At 36.5% G+C, this 20,887-nt stretch overlaps 1 protein-coding gene across 3 annotated transcripts in view; it reads left to right on the top strand.

Moving 5' to 3' along the window:
* The window catches only part of abca2 (ATP-binding cassette, sub-family A (ABC1), member 2), a 77,981-nt gene that overhangs the window by 37,069 nt on the left and 20,025 nt on the right, over window positions 1-20,887 (top strand). For 2 of the 3 annotated variants that reach the window (XM_067406386.1, XM_067406384.1), the window contains exons 4-27: window positions 2,134-2,297; window positions 4,143-4,264; window positions 4,683-4,793; window positions 8,699-8,875; window positions 9,016-9,237; window positions 11,250-11,596; window positions 11,679-11,838; window positions 12,069-12,197; window positions 12,303-12,470; window positions 12,611-12,707; window positions 13,378-13,551; window positions 14,035-14,137; window positions 15,485-15,599; window positions 15,718-15,908; window positions 16,033-16,183; window positions 16,315-16,519; window positions 16,633-16,791; window positions 17,459-17,639; window positions 17,805-18,017; window positions 18,104-18,300; window positions 18,495-18,674; window positions 19,511-19,686; window positions 19,812-19,932; window positions 20,016-20,297. In XM_067406386.1, coding sequence (XP_067262487.1) covers window positions 2,134-2,297; window positions 4,143-4,264; window positions 4,683-4,793; window positions 8,699-8,875; window positions 9,016-9,237; window positions 11,250-11,596; window positions 11,679-11,838; window positions 12,069-12,197; window positions 12,303-12,470; window positions 12,611-12,707; window positions 13,378-13,551; window positions 14,035-14,137; window positions 15,485-15,599; window positions 15,718-15,908; window positions 16,033-16,183; window positions 16,315-16,519; window positions 16,633-16,791; window positions 17,459-17,639; window positions 17,805-18,017; window positions 18,104-18,300; window positions 18,495-18,674; window positions 19,511-19,686; window positions 19,812-19,932; window positions 20,016-20,297 — 4,145 coding nt within the window. The remainder of the gene's footprint in view (window positions 1-2,133; window positions 2,298-4,142; window positions 4,265-4,682; window positions 4,794-8,698; window positions 8,876-9,015; window positions 9,238-11,249; window positions 11,597-11,678; window positions 11,839-12,068; window positions 12,198-12,302; window positions 12,471-12,610; window positions 12,708-13,377; window positions 13,552-14,034; window positions 14,138-15,484; window positions 15,600-15,717; window positions 15,909-16,032; window positions 16,184-16,314; window positions 16,520-16,632; window positions 16,792-17,458; window positions 17,640-17,804; window positions 18,018-18,103; window positions 18,301-18,494; window positions 18,675-19,510; window positions 19,687-19,811; window positions 19,933-20,015; window positions 20,298-20,887) is intronic. The other variant, XM_067406385.1, reaches the window with a different exon arrangement.

The following is a 20,887-nucleotide window of genomic DNA, read 5'->3' on the forward strand; positions in this document are numbered from 1 at the left end:
TTTATGAAAAATATCTTAATTTGTGATACGAAGATGAACGAAGGTCTTACGGGTGTGAAATGACATGAGGGTGAGTAATTAATGACAGAATTTTCTTTTTTGGGCGAACTAACCCTTTAATTAAAACTAAATCTATTAAAAATAGATTTTGTTAAAGCTGCAGTCTGCGTTTTTTTTTTTTTTTTTTTTTTTTTTTTTTTTTTTTTTTTCCTTTTTTTTTTTTTTTCTCTTTGTCGCCATCTCTTGTTTGAAACCTGCAATTGCAGTCATATGCGGAACAGTTATCTGTACGTGCGTTGTGCAACAGCACAGCTCGTCAGCGTGGATGAATCTAATGTTTGCTGTCAATCACCGCACCGGTGTGGATATTGAACTTCAGAATCACAGATTTTACATCTTGAAAGTATGACCAAAGTAAGAATTTTCACTGGAAAATGTCATCTGAACAAGTAAGTAACATTTCTGCCACTTTTGTTGTGACCAACTGAGGAAAAAAGCATTAGGCCTACAATAAATCACGCTGCCAATGATGATTAAACAATCACTTAGTTCGGATCATGTCAAACCGTGCAAATTATTATTACTGTTATTCTCTGTTATACAACATCAACATTGCATGACTGTGTATTTAGTGTGTATTAGCGTTACCTGTAGATTTCAATTTCTGTAGCCACTCCACAGTCCGAAGACTTTTGCTTTTTGATTACGGGTGAATCTCCAGTTGTCACTGATGATTGTCATTTGGATCTTTCTGGATTACAATCTGCCATCAAAATGATAAGTTTAATTATTTCAGCTTCTGTGAGAAAAGGCTATAAATGATCCGCTACAAGCAGCATCCTCACATGATAAAACCGACTAGCCTGAACGGGACTCCTTTCTTTCTGTTTACGGACATGACGGAATGACGCACAGAGGAACTGCTGCATGCTCAAATTTCCCGCGGAAATCCACCATGTCGCTCTTATTATAAAACATTATTACAAGCTTACCATTGTGAATCGAAATAAGATAATGAGATAATTTTGAACACTGGCTGGTTATGTACTTGCTCAAAAATTGATTTTGGATCATTTTTAACCAAAAAAAGTTACGGACTGCAGCTTTAATTGAAATAAAGCTTAAATAATCATTAAATGTTTATGCCTTGGCAACTAACTGAAAAAAACTAAAAATAAAAAAATTTGAAGTTTGTAAAATACTGAAACTAAAATGACATAAAAATAAATTAAAGCATAATAGAAATATTAAGAAGCTAATAAAATGACAAAATATTAAAAATACTATACTGTTAAATAAATAATAGGGTAACACTTTACAATAAGCATAAGTAAATGATAGTTATTTCTTGATCTAACCTTCACTAACAATGAACAATACATTTGTACAGTATTTATTAATCTTTGTTAATAATAGCTAATAAAAAATACAACTGTTCATTGTTGTCACAGTTGCACTCAGTTTGGACTTTATTTTGTGTTTGCACTGTTTCCCTGCCTGAGTTTGTCATTAATGTAACTGATTAGATGGAGTTATTTTGTTCAGCTGTGTGCACCTCATTATTGTTTGTATATAAGTACAATGTAATAAGTATACATACCTTTCAAAAGAGACCAAAACCATGCATATACTCCAAATGGTTCATGAACACAGCATGGGTATGTCTTTTTTAGGCAAATTTTACAGGAATGGTAAGGTTAAATAATTTAAACAGATACATTTTTTTTTAATTTAATAATATATTAGTAAATGCTGAAAGTAACTAAAGATTAATACATGCTTTAGAAGTGGTAGAATTAGAATTAGTTCATGTTAACTAATATCGTTCATCTAACTAATGTTAACAAATGGAACCATATGTAAAGTGTTACCAAAGACCTGCAAGGACCTGATGATACAATATTATGCCAACAACTCCAATACTTTTAAAATATTTCTTTCTTTCTTATCTATAATCTCAATTCTCTAATAAGAAGTAATCAGTTTTGACCAGTTGTGACCACACTAGTCTAAGCTAGTTTTTTTAGTTGAGCTATCTCCTGCTTAATGATTTGCCCCTGTGTTCTTTTTATTTTGCTGTTCTTGTTCCTCTTATCATTGAAGTTTCACCCTCTTTTTTCTTATATTTCTTAGTGTGACTCAGTTGTTGGAAAGGATCAGTGAAGTTGTGGAGCAGAATCACTTGTTTACATCAGACAGGCCCAGTCTGGGAGAGGAGCTGGAGTCACTGCAGCAGCACCTTGAAAGTCTGAGCTCAGCACAAGGCCCTCTAGAGAGCCACTACAACACCAGCCATGGTCAGAAAATACACATACACACAAACATACACCAACCTTTACTAACCACACATGTATTTATGCAAATTAACTTTTTGCAAATTAGAAGCAAGTCACTGTAGTATATGCTAAATAAATAGCTCTGCAGTTTCTGCTGGATTTAGTGCTTAAATCCCATTGTTATAAGAATCATATAAGAATAAACTGACACTATATGTATACTTTGAACATTCAAAAACAACCTTTTGAATATTTTTATTCTGTAATCATTCATATATATATATATATATATATATATATATATATATATATATATATATATATGTATATGTATATGTATATGTATATGTATATGTATATATATATATATATGTATATATATATATATATATATATGTATATATATATATGTATATATATATATGTATATATATATGTATATATATATATGTATATATATATATATATATATATATATATATATATATATATATATATTTATATATATATGTATATATATATATATATATGTATATATATATATATATATGTGTATATATATATATATATATGTATATGATGATTTTATGGAGCATGCATTGAAAGGAATCATAGATCACACTGAAGACAACCATATAGCAGTACATTTTAGAGACGTGTATCTAGCGTTTTGAGCTGATTTCTTACACACCAGTGTAACAATGATAATGATGATATCATTCATTCAAATGCATGTGAATGCTGGAGACTGCAAAAAAAGCTGTGTTCCAAAATTAAAAATAACATGTGTGCATAGCTTAAAAATATATGACCAATATACAGTCAAACCAAAATTTATTCAGACACCTTGAACATTTCATTCATTAATACAGTTTATTCACTTTAGTTTTAAAAAATGGAAATAAAATATGATAAGATTTCAGAGTTAAACTGTGTCAGGAAAAAAAAAGAATCTTAATTATGTCTGATAACACTTAAGCAAAACATGGTCAGGTCAAAGTTTCTGAATAATTTTAGGTTCCAATTTTTTTATCAATTTTACTGGTAGTCCACTGTATGAAGAATTTTTGGATATTCTATCTTCACTTACATAAATGAACTATAGTTTTCTGCACCCACTAGTAAAAATATATAAAAATATCAAAAATGTCTGAATAATTTTTGGTTTGACTGTAAGACCTAAATGTCACCTTGACCTCTTTGTACTGTACTTAAAAAACCTAAAGTATATTGAGCTAAGAATCATTCACCTTCTATACTACCATTCAAAAGTTTGGGGATAGAATAATATTTTTCGTGTTATTGAAAGAAGTCTATGCTCACCAAGGCAGTAATTTTTTTTTTTTTTTTATCAAAACGCCAGTAAATACTGTAATATTGTGAAAAATTATTACAATTTAAAATAACTGTTTTTAGTTTTAATGTGTTTTTAAAATGTAACTTATTCCCGTGATGGCCAAGCTTAATTTTCTGCAGCCATTACTCCAGTCTTCAGTTCAGTGTCATTCTGAAATCTTTAGAAACCTTCGGAAATCATTTTAATATACTGATTTGGTGCTTAAGAAACATTTATCATTATTAACTTTGAAAACAGTTATGTTGATTTATATTTTTGTTGAAAACGCTGATACATTATTTTCTGATTATATACAATGAACAGCAATGTTTGCAACAGCATTTTTGTAACAATGTAAAAGTCTTTACTGTCACTTTTAATCAATTTAATGCATCCTTGCTGAATAAAAGTATTTTCTTTCAACAAAAAATATCTTACTGTCCCCTAAACTCTTGAACGGTAGTGTACATATAACTGCAGCAAATGTAAACTCCTTTGATGAAAAATGTGTGTGCGTGTCTCGGCTTCAGGTTTCACTGTGGGAAGTGTCCTCAGGAACCAGTCGATGTTCCAGCAGTTCCTGATCAGGAACCTTTCCCTGCAAAACGACACCGCCAGCTTGCTGCTCTCTTCCCCCATCAATCTGAAAGAGGTTTGTCTTCTCACCTCATCTTACTTTCTCCTCCAACCTACGTAGGTCAGAAAGCAATGCTTTTGAAGTCCAAATCATGACTCAGCATCATGCTCCTCTGAGCTTTCCTCTTTCATCCTCTTTGGAGTCAGCTCGGGTTTGCAACACCATTAACGATTCTGCCCCATGACAACAGAGAGAGAGATTGTGCGATAGAATCTAATGCTTTAGGGCAGAAGAGCTCCAGCTTAACACGCTTTAATGGGTTAACGTCCTGTAGCCAATGTAAAAGTGTTGAGATATGCTCTTGTGAGTTTCCGAATGAAATTTAAATTTTCCTCAGGCAGTTTAGTTTCTTCTCTTCTCTGGCTATTTAAAGTATATGTATGAGATAGGAGTTTCTAAATCTGTACTGTGTGTGCGTGTGTACTCTGTTCAGGTGTATAATCTCATCTTTGGGACGTATCCTAAAGTGGGATCAAAGGCGGGAGAAAGGGATGAAGGACAGCATGAACTCCACAGTCCTGGAGAGAAGCTTGTACAGCTGGAGGTACAGAATGACGGAAACACACACATATTTCCTTGTGCATGTCACTAAGCCTTTTTTTAAAAGAAATTATTACTTTTATTTAGCAAGGTTGCATTAAATTGATAAATAGGGACAGTAAAGACTTTTACTTTGTAAGCTTTGCCATCATAGGAAAATAATACATTTTAAAATATAACAACATAAAACATATTTTAAATTGTAATAATAACAATATGTTTTTTACTATATTTTTGATCAAATAAATGCAGACTTGGTGACTCAAAAAACATTACAAAACCTTACTGACCCCAAACTTTTAATGGTGGTGTATGTAATTATTCGTTTTACAATTTTGTTTTTGGATGACACTTGTAGTGGATTACATATGCATGAATACAAAACCGATGTATAAAGGTATATTTATGCAACAGTACCTTTTTTAAACCTTTTTATCTTTCCAAAAATGACATTTTTCTACCCATTATATGCCCCAAAACACATTTTGGATAAAAGAAGTTTCTAATTAAATAAATATGAAAGTAAATGCAGTTTAAAAATAACAAACACTGATTTTATATTCCTTTTATAACTCCATTAAAATGCACAGAAAGTGCAAATACTAAACTTACAGTAATGGAAGTATGCAATAATCAAGTAATATAATAATTGTCCCACACTATACTGACTTAATGCTGTCCCAGTGTTGCTGCAGTGCCTTTCTCATTGATATTTCATACTTGTTGAGCTGTTGTAAGCAACTTTTTTGAATACCACACACATAATGTTCCTACTACTTGACAGATATCACAGTGTCCTGAGAAATCACCTGTCTCTGTCCCAACCCTAGATATTGTAAACAGCAAAAAAGAGACAGTGGAGCAGGCAGCACCTTTTTTATATCAGCAATGCTCTCTGCCTCTAAATCATTGGCTGTGTTTGCTGATGTTAGATTTGCTGGCTTGTCTTTAGGTTGGGGATTTTTGAGAAAGGTTGTGTGGATAATCTAGCATATTAAAATGGTTATTATGCTTAATTGATGGAAAATGTGTTTCATACTCATAATCATACTTGTTACTGCATTCATTTTGATAGCCCTAAAAATTAGTTTAATATTATTTAGTAATATTGAAACTGATACTTTGGTTTTGATTTAGTAGACGGTTAGTTGGAATCTCACTATGCATCAGTGGAGTGTGGCATACTACTGAAATGAGGAGGCAAAGTCCCTTCCCTATGTTGGGATTTTTTTTTTTTGTGGGCGTATTCATATTTTCATAAATTTATGTGTTCCGTTTACTTGTCATGCTGCTGAGCAAACTGAAATTATCTTTGCGCAATAAAGACACCAATGTCTCGTCAGGTTTAAGCATTTTAAATAAAAAATACATTTACTTGCCAATTTGTTTTGAGTATGGGTGTAATGATACGCTCAGGTCACGATACGGTACGTATCTCGATACGGAGTTCACGATACGATACATATCACGATATTTTGAACAAAATTAAACTGAAATTCAACTAAGATTTATTTAAAAAACATTAACAAATTTCAATAATTTTCCTTGTTGTACATACAAGATCACATTTCATAGTTTAATAAAAACATTCTGTATTCAAATTAACAGCTGAATAGGTCTGTCTGTCACTGAAATTTTTTTTTTAAATTTAGCATGAACTTGGAATTAAGAATTCTAAGGAACCATTCACATGTCGCATCTAAAAACGTGTGGAAGGCGCGGCCGCACCGCTTCTCCTTCTTTCCAAAGCGCTTGCGCTCCGGTGGCGTCGGTCGTTGCTATGCAAACATGATCTGCGCTCACCAAGAGGAGCAAAGGATAAATTGATTTCTAGCCCTTGCATTAGCTTTACTACTAGATATATTTATGGAGATAAGATATAAAAAACACACTGTACAGCTATGATCAGCTGTTCGGCTGAGATGTTGATGTTTTGTTACAGAAGCCATAGCTGATCGGTTGGTTCTTGTCACATGGCCTGTGGTGCACTTGCGGCATTCTAAAAAGTTGATATTTTTTCATCTCGATTCGCCTGGAAAACGCACCGTATGCGCGTCGCGACCATGTTGCTTCCATTATGAGCGCGGCTACATTTGAAATAACTGACTTGCACGCGGAAAAGACGCAATATGTGAACGGCCCCTAACTAGGGTGACCACCATCAAACAAACCAAATGTGGGACGATTGCTAAGTTTGTGTGGGACAATGTGGGACATGTTACCAACACTAAAACACAACCTGAAGCTGTTATATAATGCCTATCTAACATAATAAAAACATTTGTATTATACCTTTCAGCTTACACCAGCTTACACTTACCTTACACCATTACATCACAATGTATGTCTTTATTTTACATGTCATTTAAATTAAATATCACCGACCTTAAAGGCATCAGGCATCATGCAGATAACTATTTTTGAATTAGGTGACCAGATTTCTGAAAGGGAAACCGGGGACATTTCCTAATATTACAGAATTTAATATTTTAATTTTCACAAGCTGTTTTAGCTACTGTATACAGAAATAAATATTTTTTACTATTATTTTGCATTTTAGAATCATTTTTAAGCACAAAGTACGTGTATTATTTTATTTTATATTCATATCAGAGCGTACCTTCACCACGTGATGTAGCTGCTGCGTTGTTACGTAACTTATGTGGACGTTTAAAATTGTGCAAAAAAATCGCGCACCCTGTGAGGCCCGGTTATAAAACATACAAACAGTATGAATAGTTAATACTAACCTTGAAACTGATAACTGGTCCAGACCCAGATCACGTTCCTCATGAACTAGAGGCGCGCGCGCGACCAAGTGTAGCTGCACAGCCCCCTCTGTTGGAGAACATGATCACTACACAATTTATCCAGCAGGCTGCTGTAGCCTACGCTCGTCGGTCTTTTTGCAATGTATATGCGGGTTGTTTTAAGCAATATGTAAAACGGGGACATTTCCGGGGACAGAACACCAAAAACCGGTCTGGTCACCCTATTTTTGAAACCGTTCTGACCAAGTCCAACTCCGCTCCACATTTGGATTGACAGCCGTCACAACCAACTAGTGACCGTGTTTACTCCTTTCTTTTCAACCACTGGATAGGATTTAAAAAAGGGCTGTTGGGATGTTACTTCTGTCGAAGCGCTGGTAGGTGAAAAACTACGCAGCAAAAAGAATAAATAAAATGCTTTCTTAAAAAGGCAAAAGCACGCTTCACGTTTTCTTAATATTATAAGTGAAAACCAACAGACTGATGAAAATGCGGGACATTTTCTCAATATGCGACGTGCGGGACATTTGGTCAAAATGCTGTGCGGTACAACGCAAAGCGGGACAGGTGGTCACCCTACCCCTAACTTCTTAAAGCAAAGCATCGCAAGCATCTTTTGCTTTTCTGTGAGCTCAGCTGTTGCTGTGGCACTGCGGTGAAAGAAAGCCACACCTTTTCTCACGCGACCAAGAAAGAGACACTCTCATGAGAAACGTTTAAACCTGCTTGCAAGGATCGATGTGTGCTCGAAACACTTGCTGAACTAGAGAGCTGATTGAGACACAGTGACAACCCGGCTTCTCTCACTCCCACCTCCATGTTGCAGAGTAGGTCACGTCAGCAGCTCAACCAATAAGAATAGACTGCCGTCATATCGTAGAAGTATCGCCATCATTCTACGATACATATCGTAACATTTGTGCATCGCGAAATATCGTACTGCGATATATCTTTACACCCCTAGTTTTGATTAAACATTGCCTACTCAAAACAGCGCCCCTGCTACATATACTGTAGATATTATAGTTAGTCATTTGCTGTGAAGGGCTTACCAATTAGGGCATGCAATTGCTTATAACCTTGCAGTTATAAAACAATCACAATGTTTCAGTCTCTTTAAGTACTCTTTCATACCCAGAAGCAATTGCTTGGAGGCTGGCGTAGTCTGGAGGGGGGCCTGATTCAGAAGGCATTGAGAGACCCCACTAAAGCAGCTCACCGTCAAGCTCTGCATAAAGTCCTGTCCCAAGCACTGGGGATCGCTGGCGGTGGAGGAGGACAAAAATTTGATCCTCAAGCACTGCGTGAGATGGAGGTCAGTCTGCCACTTCACTTTAAACCTGAAGGTTTTTAAATGTCAAATACATTTTCTTGCAGTTCCTTTCCCCAGAAATTGTACTCTTCAGTTTAAGGACAAGACCTCACAAAACTGCTTGATTTCTTATATTTTTTCAGGGAATTCTCTTGACTGGTGCAGTGCTTGATACACTCACTTGTGGGGAAGGAGGGAACAGTGAAATAAGCAAAATCCTATTGGTCCCTGAGAAACAACAGGCAGTTTTGCAGGCCTATCAAACGACTGTTTGTGGTGGAGGGGCAGGGCAGAGGGCGGAGCTCTTTGGGAAGATGAGTGAAGAATTGAGGGCTCAGATTGATACACAGAGAGTCTTTGATCAGGTACCTGCAAGAACAACATTTGGTCACACTTTATATTAGATGGCTTAAACTACAATGTACTGTACTTGCATCAAAAAATAAGTACAATTTACTTATTTTGATCATGTTGTATTATAAAACACTGCTACTACTGAGGTGGGACACGGGTAAGGTTAGGAACAAGTTTGGTTCATTTTAAGGGTGGATTAAGGGGTAAGGGAAGAGTCAACAGTGTAATTATAGATGTATGCAGGTTTTTTTTTTTTCAAACAAGTACAAAAACATGTATGCATATAATAAGTGCATTTTATCAAATGATTAATTTAAATGTTAGTACATGGTACCTAATATAAATTCTTAAAATACTGTTAAGAATGTGATTTTCATCACAGAGTGCTATTAAACGCAATATAGAACTTGAGATATTCTGGAAATGACACTGTGGTGGGAAGTTTCAGAGAAAATAATAATAAAAACCTTCACTCATACAGAATCTATCCACTGTTAGACATTTTATAGTGAACAATTTAAATAAACTATTGAGAGTATAAAAAGAGTCTACAGAGCTAAAAGTGCCTATAATTAAAGAAACACTCTGATACTGTACATATACAGGTGCTGGTCATATAATTAGAATATCATCAAAAAGTTGACTTATTTCAATAATTCCATTCAAAATGTGAAGCTTGTATATTATATTCATTCATTACACACAGAATGATATATTTCAAATGTTTATTTCTTTTGATTTTGATGATTATAACTGACAACTAAGGAAAATCCCAAATTCAGTATCTCAGAAAATTAGAATATTACTTAAGACCAAAACAAAGAAAGGATTTTTAGAAATCTTGGCCAACTGAAAAGTATGAACATGAAAAGTATGAGCATGTACAGCACTCAATACTTAGTTGGGACTCCTTTTGCCTGAATTACTGCAGCAATGCGGCGTGGCATAGAGTCGATCAGTCTGTGGCACTGCTCAGGTGTTATGAGAGCCCAGGTTGCTCTGATAGTGGCCTTCAGTTCTTCTGCATTGTTGCGTCTGGCATATTGCATCTTCCTCTTCACAACTCCCCATAGATTTTCTATGGGGTTAAGGTCAGGCGAGTTTGCTCAAGCAACGTGGATTGTGTGCCTCTCCTCTCTTCCTCTAGACTCTGAGACCCTGATTTCCAAAGGAAATGCAAAATTTACTTTCATCAGAGAACATAACTTTGGACCACTCAGCAGTACAATGCTTTTTGTCTTTAGCCCAGGCAAGATGCTTCTGACGCTGTCTGTTGTTCAAGAGTGGCTTGACACAAGGAATGCGACAGCTGAAACCCATGTCTTGCATACGTCTGTGCGTAGTGGTTCTTGAAGCACTGACTCCAGCTGTAGTCCACTCTTTGTGAATCTCCCCCACATTTTTGAATGGGTTTTGTTTCACAATCCTCTCCAGGGTGTGGTTATCCCTATTGCTTGTACACTTTTTTTTTTACCACATCTTTTCCTTCCCTTCGCCTCTCTATGTGCTTGGACACAGAGATCTGTGAACAGCCAGCCTCTTTTGCAGTGACCTTTTGTGTCTTGCCCTCCTTGTGCAAGGTGTCAATGGTCGTCTTTTGGACAACTGTCAAGTCAGCAGTCTTCCCCATGATTGTGTAGCCTACAGAACTAGACTGAGAGACCATTTAAAGGCCTTTGCAGGTGTTTTGAGTTAATTAGATGATTAATTGGCTGAGTGTGGCACCAGCGGCTTCAATATTGAACACAATATTCTAATTTTCTGAGATACTGAATTTGGGATTTTCCTTAGTTGTCAGTTATAATCATCAAAATAAAAAGAAATAAACATTTGAAATATATCAGTCTGTGTGTAATGAATGAATATAATATACACGTTTCACTTTTTGAATGGAATTAGTGAAATAAATCAACTTTTTGATGATATTCTAATTATATGACCAGCACCTGTATACTGTACCTATCGATTTCTCCTCTTTCTTTTCTCCATATGTCACTCCCTCCTGTCCTCCCTCCCTCCTCAGTTGCGTCTGGAGCAGTCTAACATGTCTGGACTCTTGGATCAGTCCCACCTTGGGGCTCTGCTGAAAAACCTAGCTGATGTGGAACGGCTGCTGAGGGATGTGGATCTGCTGTCAGGTCTGGCCAGACTGCTCCCTAAAGGGGCCTGTGCAGGCCACCAGCCTCCTCCTATAGCCAACACCACCTCATGGAGCTCTAACACAACAACATGGGGTCCCAACGCAACAGACAGCCCTGTGGAGGAAGGAGAGGGAGCCGCAGGAAATGAGGCAGAAAACCCTAGATCACAGTTTTCTGCCTTTGTTCAGCTATGGGCAGGTCTTCAGCCCATTCTGTGTGGGAATAACAGGTGTATATGGTTGTTGGGTTGTGTTACCTGTTTGAATGTGAAATGTGAATGTTATTTTTAATAATCTTTGTTGTTTTATTAGGATTATTGAGCCAGAAGCTCTGAAACAGGGCAATATGAGCTCCCTGGGCTTTACCAGCAAAGAACAAAGAAACCTGGGATTACTCGTCCATCTCATGACTACAAATCCCAAAATCCTCTACTCTCCCATTGGCTCAGAGGTGGACAAGGTCATACAAAAGGCAAGTTCAGACTCTAAGTTGTTTTAAGGTGGAAAAAGTCTGAGCATTTATAACATAGAAATTGGGTTTGCAGCCCAAACCATTAAAAAAAAATAATAATAATAATAACAGAGAATAATTCCTCCTGAATCCAATTCACCTATTAAAACTTTCTACTGGTCATTCTTTCATTCAATTTAGGTTGTACCCAAGGTGGGTTAATCAGTTTTTTTTTTTTTTTCTCTCTTTAGGCCAATGAAACATTTGCTTTTGTGGGTAATGTGACTCACTATGCCCGTGTGTGGCTCAACATCTCAGCTGAATTAAGGGCCTTCTTAGAGGAGGGCAAATTGCAAAATCACCTGATGTGGCTCCAACAGGTAATATTCTGTATTTCAGTCACTAATTTAACTATTTTTAGTTTGAATAGCACTTTATGTTGTGCATGTGCTTGATTTCTTTTGTTTTTTTTCCATCTGTCGTAGTTCATTGCAGACCTAAAGAGGCACCATGAACTTTTGAACGTCTCAGACAGTGAGGTAATGAACAGTTTGCTGGACGAGAACTTCACCCTGCCAAACACAACCACTCTCCTGGAGCAGCTGCACACCATTGATAATGCTGCTTGTGGCTGGACAAACTTTATGTCAAAGGTGTGTTTTGATGTTGACACTATAGAATTAACACAAATACAAATTTTCTGAAGTCATTTGCATTCTTTATATGATAGGAAAATATATATTTCAGATTTTTTTCGACAGCAAGAAATAAATTTTGATTCCATATTCCTCAGGTCAGTGTGGATATCTTCAGAGGCTTCCCTGATGAAGAGAGTATTGTCAATTACACGCTGAACCAGGCCTACCAGGACAATGTCTCAGTCTTTGCAAGTAAGTGATAAATAGATCTCATTAAAGTTTTCCCCAAGTGATTCTAATGAAATTTATTGAGAATATGTGCTGGTCATATTGCTTAGAAAATACATGAAAATAAAGCAAATTTTTAGAAACAGTAATTGGATTGCTTTTATTGTATTGAGAATCGAGGGGATAAAAATTTCCTGAAAATAATGTTGGAATGCACAACATAGTCTTTATTTTCTTAAAGTATAAAAAAAAAAGGTCTAAGGATTAGAGTCCAATTCTCACTATTACCAAGTGGCTTATTAGCATTCACATTACTAGGATATTGGCTGTTTAGTAGTACTTATAAAGCACATATTAATGCCTTATTCTGCATGACCATATTCTACATCCCTTAATTCTACCCAATACATAAACTTAACAACTACCTTACTAACTGTTAATAAGCAGTAATTAGGAGTTTATTGAGGCAAAAGTCATAGTTAATAGTGAGAATTGGACTCTAATCTAAAGTGTGTCCTTATTTTTTTATTGTGATTTTGGGGTGAAAAATGACTCGGCTATTTCTTAACAAGCTTTGTGTGAATGACCCATCCATTCCACATTAAAACTACATTTTCATGATTCATTTAGCCTTTAGTCATACATTGTTAAACGTAGTCAGCAGCCATATCTTTAATCTGTGCTTTCTCTCTAGGTGTTATTTTCCAGACCAATAAAGATGGATCTCTGCCACCCCACGTTATGTATAAGATTCGACAGAACTCCAGCTTCACAGAGAAAACCAATGAAATCCGCCGAGCTTATTGGCGTCCTGGGCCGAACACAGGAGGCAAATTCTACTTCCTTTACGGCTTTGTGTGGATCCAAGGTATGATAAGAGGACTTAGCAGGACTTTGTAAAAAATGATTTATTCATAGGATAAGATATCCAAAAACGGATATTGTTTTGTATTTGCTGTAAACTACTTAAGCTGTGAGCACTTTAAGCTTTTGATTTTATTGGCATTATTCTGCCATTGGTGCAAATTTTTTACAAAACTGTTGACAAAGCAATAAATCATTCGCTCTGAAACAACATCCACAGTGTACTGAATTGGCATGAGGAAAGTGGGATGAAGTTGATGTTTTATTCAAAATGAAAGTTATTCTGGTAAAAAGTGCACCTGGTTATGTAAAGCTGAGTGCGCCGGTCAATAAAGTGCTGGTTTGGCTTTTGTGAAAGCTGCGCTTATTCAGGAACACAGAAAAGCGAATCAAAGCTCATTGCAATAACTTGAAGCTGCTGTGTGTAGATTCAGTTCTGTTAGCTTGATGGTTTGTGTTGACATTTCCATGTTTCTTCCTCTTTTAGATATGATTGAGCGGGCAATCATAAACACGTTTGTGGGCCATGATGTTGTGGAGCCTGGAAACTATGTGCAGATGTTTCCCTACCCATGCTACACTAGAGACGAGTGAGCTTGGTCTTCCTTTTTTATTGTATACTTTGTATTAATTTTTCTTTTAGTCTGACTGCTTATAGCCTAAAACACTGTGTTTAAGAATGGTGAATTGCAGATGTTCAGTTGCATTGTATTAATGTGTTTTATGCATGTGATGGAGTGGTTTCTGAATGATCTTGGAGTCGGAGATGCTGAGATTTAAAAAAAAAAAAAAAAAAAAAACATCCCCCGCTCCAGGCTAAATCACGCAAGCTTCCCGTTCTACTTCCACTCAGCATTAAATTTGCAGATGACACAGCATTAGTCAGTCTCCTTCAGGGGAAAGAGGACAATCATAGACTCATCTTAGTTTATTTCGTGGGATTCTTCTGATCCACTTCTTAATACTTTTAAGACCAAACAGATGTGGGTTGATGTTTATTACTACGATTAAAGGAAAGCTGTAATATTTAGAAAGTCGTAATGTATAAACATGTTGGGTGTTATGATCTTTTATATCATTTGCTCATTTGGAGACATCACTGTGGTACAAAAATTTGATGCTACCTTCAGCCCATAGGTTTACGTTGACAGCGTAAAAATATATCTTTTTTTTTTTTTATTATGTTTTTAAAATAAGTTTCTGATGCTCACCAAGGTTGCAATTATTTGACCAAAAATACAGTAATATTGTGAAATATTATTACATTTTAAAATACTCTTATCTATTTTGATTATTTTAAAAGATTTATTCCTGTGATGGCAAAGCTAAATTTTCAGCAGCTATTACTCCAGTCTTCAGTGTCACATGATCCTTCAGAAATCTTTCTAATATGCTGATTTGGTGCTCAAGGAACATTTCTTATTATTATCAATGTTGAAAAATTGTGCTGCTTTTTCAGGATTCTTTGACAAATAGAAATTTCAAAAGAACGGCATTTATTTGAAGAGGAGACATTTTGTAACATTATAAAAGCCTTTTCTGTCACTTTTGATCAATTTAATACATCCTTTACATACATTTTAATTCCTTGAAAAAAAATCTTACTGACCCCTTTTGAATGTGTGCATTTTAGAAAATTTAAATTATTAAATGCCTGAACCATTGGCATATGCTTCATTGTGTTGCGCCACAGTGCTCAGGAAATGGGCGAGTTTGAGTTGAGCTCAATTTAGTCCTCTGTGTATTTAGAACACCTATGTCCAAATCCACCGAAGACAAAAGTCTCAAGGGGATTAATAAAGACACTACTACTAGAACATCTCACAAACTCTGGTTATTAATAGCTTTGTACTGGTGGAGTTTATAAGTAGTTACAGCTAATAGCATTTTAGGGATCAATACTAGGGAGGAGTTGTAACAAGTGTTTCCATTTGCAGTTTCCTGTTTGTTATCGAGCACATGATGCCTCTGTGTATGGTCATATCCTGGGTCTACTCTGTGGCCATGATGATCCAGCATATCGTAGCAGAGAAAGAGCAAAGACTGAAAGAGGTGAGAGACTGTCCTTTAAAACAAAAAATCCTCTTCCGAGAAACTGAAGCAGTGTCCTTAATAAACCTGAGAGAGATTGAGAGTGGTGCCATGGTTGATGCAAGGTCTTTTACCACAGGTGATGAAGATGATGGGCTTGAATAACGCAGTGCACTGGGTGGCCTGGTTCATCACAGGATTTGTGCAACTTTCGATCTCTGTGACGGCCCTCACTGCCATACTGAAATACGGCAAAGTCCTCCTCCACAGCGATCCCTTTATCATCTGGCTCTTCCTTACAGTCTACGCCGTCGCCACCATCATGTTCTGGTACTGGAGTGTGCCGTACCTATTTTTTACTCCCTCACTACCTACATTCATTTTTCAATGAGTAACAATAGTCGAAAGTTGTTTAATGTCATGTAAATGTTCTCTCTGATTTCTTTCGGGGAAGTTTCCTGGTGTCGGTGTTGTACTCTAAAGCAAAACTGGCCTCAGCATGTGGAGGAATCATCTACTTTCTGAGTTATGTGCCCTACATGTATGTGGCCATAAGAGAAGAGGTGGCTCATGACAAGATCACTGCCTTTGAGAAGTGCATAGCGGTATGAAGACCTCCCATGAATCACTCCCATCTTCCAATACATGCACATAATGTATTTGTTGGTTTCATAGTTGGCTTTTATATTGTTCTTGAGTACATTTCTCTCATTTGTGATTCTCTCTCTCTCTGCAGTCTTTAATGTCTACCACAGCGTTCGGTCTGGGGTCTAAGTACTTTGCCCTGTATGAAGTTGCTGGAGTGGGAATCCAGTGGCGCACTCTCAACCAGTCACCTGTTGAGGGCGATGACTTCAACCTCCTGCTGTCTATGGTCATGCTAACCATCGATGCCATTGTATACGGTGTGTTGACCTGGTATATCGAGGCTGTTCATCCAGGTAAGCTGCAGTACTGTCATTATTTTGCAGTGCAAACACTGCCAACGTTCTTGTTCAGTAAACAATCTTATAGTATTTGGTTTTGGTTTTCTTAATGTTTTTTTCTCTTCCAGGGATGTACGGACTACCCCGGCCATGGTATTTTCCCTTGCAGAAATCCTATTGGTTAGGTAGCGGCCGCATAGAGACATGGGATTGGCCGTGGAGTGGCAGCACCAGGCTGAGTGTGATGGAGGAGGACCAGGCTTGTGCTATGGAACACAGACGCTCAGGTATGACTCTTGATTCGGATCAGTTACTGTATGTCGACATTTTGGGATAACAGACTAATGATGGGCTGTGTAGGCTAATGGATAATAGTTCTGACTTAGTAATTCTGAATGAATCAGGGGTGAGCCAGGAGACACAATTAGGAGTGAATCTATTAAAAATTAACAATTATCCTCCAAAAATTGAAACAAATGTAGAACCTGTCTAGATTATTTATGTTAGTACTTTATTTATATTTGTCAAGCTTACATTCTGATTATTGTTTGTTTGTTCTATCATTTGTTCTATCATTTGTTCTGTCTTTCATGCTATCATTCTGTCGTTTGTTATATTGTTCATTCTATCTATCTATCTATCTATCTATCTATCTATCATCTATCTATTGTTTGTTTTTTTGTTACGTCATTTGTTTGTTCTATCATTCATTATATTGTTTTTTCTATCTAACTATTGTTCCTTCTGTCATTCTATCATTCAGTTGTACTATCATTCTATCTATCGTTCTATCGTTCTGTCCAACTTGACCTTCAAACTGTCTTTCAAACATTTAAATTCAGTTTACATTAACAGCTTACACTCTTTGTTAAATTTAGAATGTGCTGTGTAAAACTAATGTAAATTGTTGAAAAATTTTAAGCTTGTTACTAAATTTGTCTATTTGTTGCTCAGAGGAAACTCGTGGAATTGAAGAAGAACCCAGTCACTTGCCGCTGGTGGTATGCATAGACAAACTGACCAAAGTCTACAAGACGGGCAGAAAACTGGCCCTAAACAAATTGAGCCTAAACCTGCATGAGAACCAAGTTGTCTCTTTCTTGGGACACAATGGGGCTGGCAAGACCACCACTATGTGAGTGCTAGAATATTGTGTTTCAGAGTGCTTGAACCCATATTGTGAACCCATATTGTGCTTGTTATTGAGGCTGACATTGGCACCCTACGACCTGAAAATTGGATGTATGTATGAAAATGAAGTGTCCTGCAGAAAATTTATTATCCAATAAATCTTTCATAGGTCCATTCTCACAGGACTGTTTCCACCCACTTCTGGCTCTGCCACCATATATGGCCATGACATCCGCACAGAGATGGAGCGCATCAGGCAGAATTTGGGCATGTGTCCCCAGCACAATGTTCTGTTTGACAAGCTCAGTGTGGAGGAACACCTGTGGTTCTACTCGCGTCTGAAGGGCATGGCTGAGGAAGATATTCGCAAGGAGATGGACAAGTGGGTTAACGCACTCGCATTTTGTCAACACTTACTTATTCATGCCCAGACCCAAGTTCATAGAGTCTGTGTGTTGGAATTCACAGGATGATAGAGGATCTTGAATTGTCCAACAAGCGTCACAGTCTGGTTCAGACTCTGTCTGGGGGGATGAAGAGAAAGTTGTCGGTGGCGATTGCATTTGTAGGTGGGTCTCGGGCAGTGATTTTGGATGAACCCACGGCAGGAGTAGACCCATATGCCCGTCGAGCGATCTGGGACCTCATCCTTAAATATAAACAAGGTGATCCTGTCATTACTAATGACGAATTCACTACCACTCAGAAGTTTGGGTTTGGTAATATTAATCATCTGTTGTTCTCAACAAGGCTGCATTTATTTGATCAAAAATACAGTAAAAATAATATTGTATAATAGAATCGTAGAATAATAATAATAGAATAGAATAATAAAATAATAGAATCTATGTGTGAGCAGGTCGCACCATCCTGCTTTCCACTCACCACATGGATGAGGCTGATCTGCTGGGAGACCGTATTGCCATCATCTCTCATGGCAAGCTCAAGTGCTGCGGTTCTCCACTGTTTCTCAAGAGCACATATGGAGACGGCTACAAACTAACGCTTGTCAAGAAACAGAGTGATGCACACACTGCAGGTATGCTCATTTGTGGACATGCACATTTTAGAAAATTGTAATTATTCACGTCTGAGCTGTCATGTGGGCATTGAGAGTTTCCCTTTTTGATTCCCCACATTTCTTCCTGTCAATACATGTACTAAAATTCCATCATATATTCTAAAATTATAAATCAATGCAATTATTTACTGAAATTAAAACTTTTAAAACATTTTTGTTTTATATATGAAGAGTTTCGTTGCAAAACGAGAACTCCGTTTTTAACATTTTTGTCAAAACATGTTTATTATTGTTTTATGGTGCTACTTAGCTGTATTTTTTAAGTTATGAAGGTTTAAATCAAAACAAACCAACTGCAGTTGAATTGATATTAATTGGAATGCACAACCAAAAAACAAGATTTTTATCTCGTTTTGCAACGAAACTCTTCATTTTTTATATATATATATATATATATATATATATATATATATATATATATATATATATATATATATATATATATATATATATATAAATATAAATTAGTGCTGTCAATTGATTAAAAAAATTAATCACACTTTTTTCTGAAATTAATCATGAACATTGGAGTTTTTAATATTTTTATATTGTAATAATTTCACAGTTACTCTCCAAATTAATGTAGAAACAACTTAAAGTCAGTATAATTTAAATATTTGTTTAATGCCATCTTTTATGAACGAAGGCCAGTATTACTGATACTAATACTGGTACTGATGTCTCTATGAAAAAATAAATAAACAATGAAATATCAAAAGAGCAAAAGAAAAATCTTCTAGTTTTTCTTCTGCACTTTCATCTGCCGTGGCCCAACATCATGTTTCTGTTCTCAGATCAGTCAAGCCAGTCTCCCTCCTCTTCGATATCTCCATGTTCAGAGAGCAGAGTAACACAGTTCATCCGCCAGTACATTGCTTCCTGCCTGCTAGTGTCCGACTCCAACACTGAGCTCTCTTATGTCCTACCGTCAGAGGCTGTCAAGAAAGGCTGTTTCGAGAGGCTGTTTCAGGTACACTAACAATGTTTTTAGACAGTTGGAAAGACTGAAAGATAATTTGATATCATCAAAAAAATTATTAAATTGTATATGAAGCATTTGCTGATGGACACATATGTTGGGTGTATTTTCCTAAGGCTCTGGAGCAGAGTTTGGATAGCTTGGCCTTGACCAGCTTTGGTGTGATGGACACCACACTGGAGGAGGTCTTTCTGAAGGTATCAGAAGAGGATCTGTCACTGGAGAACAGCGATGCAGGTTAGATGGTCGGATAGATCTGTTGAAGCCATGAGATTTTATTTATGGTTCGTATTTCATATCTCTCTCTTTTTCTCTGTCAGATATGAAGGACTCTCCCGGCGGAGCGTCAGCTGGGAAGCCCTCTAATCTGTTAGGAGGGCCACAGAGTGAGGGCGCACCAGCTGCTGCCATGATCCGGCCAGAGGTGGAGCTCAGTAACCTGATGATGTGTTCCAGGCTGAGCCCAAGCCAAGCGTCCCTACAGTCGGGCTCTTCTCTGGGCTCAGTGAGAGGGGATGAAGGGGGACTATATTCTGAATTCTATGGAGATTACTGCCCACTGTTTGACAATGGCCAGGATCCTGACTCAGCCAGTCTCAGAGGTGAGTGTTATGTCATGTCATGTCATGTCATGTCATGTCATGACATGACATGACATGACATGACATTCGAACCGAATGCAATGATTGGACAAACATTGTATGGTCCTACGTCTTCCACAGATGAAATATATACATATAAATATATTTAGACCACTTAACTTAGTGATTGCTCTCAGGATGTGATGAGACTTTTAACCAGCATAACAAAGAATGTTTCTGGAACAAATCGCCTACCCTGCCTTTAATAGCAGATTAGAACTAATAATAATTAGAAACAAATTATTAACATAATTACATATTATTTAGCTTTGTCATTTCCTTTTTATACATTAACTACAGAAAAGTTTTATTAAATAAATGTTATTAAATATTTTAAAATGTTTAATCAAATGAGAGCCCTAATTATTAATAATTATTCTTTTTTTATTTAATTGGGTAGTATTTGTAGACACTTTTCTTCATTCATAGCTCAGTTGGTAGTTCAGAAAGTCACTAGGAGCCAGTTCTTTTTGTGGTTGTATCTCTTTCTGAAGCTTTTAAAAAGAACATTTTGTCTATTCCTGTTTTCCGCTTCTGGACACAAAAAGTGG

Source organism: Chanodichthys erythropterus, chromosome 13, assembly GCF_024489055.1.
Source record: "Chanodichthys erythropterus isolate Z2021 chromosome 13, ASM2448905v1, whole genome shotgun sequence".
Lineage (NCBI taxonomy): Eukaryota > Metazoa > Chordata > Actinopteri > Cypriniformes > Xenocyprididae > Chanodichthys > Chanodichthys erythropterus.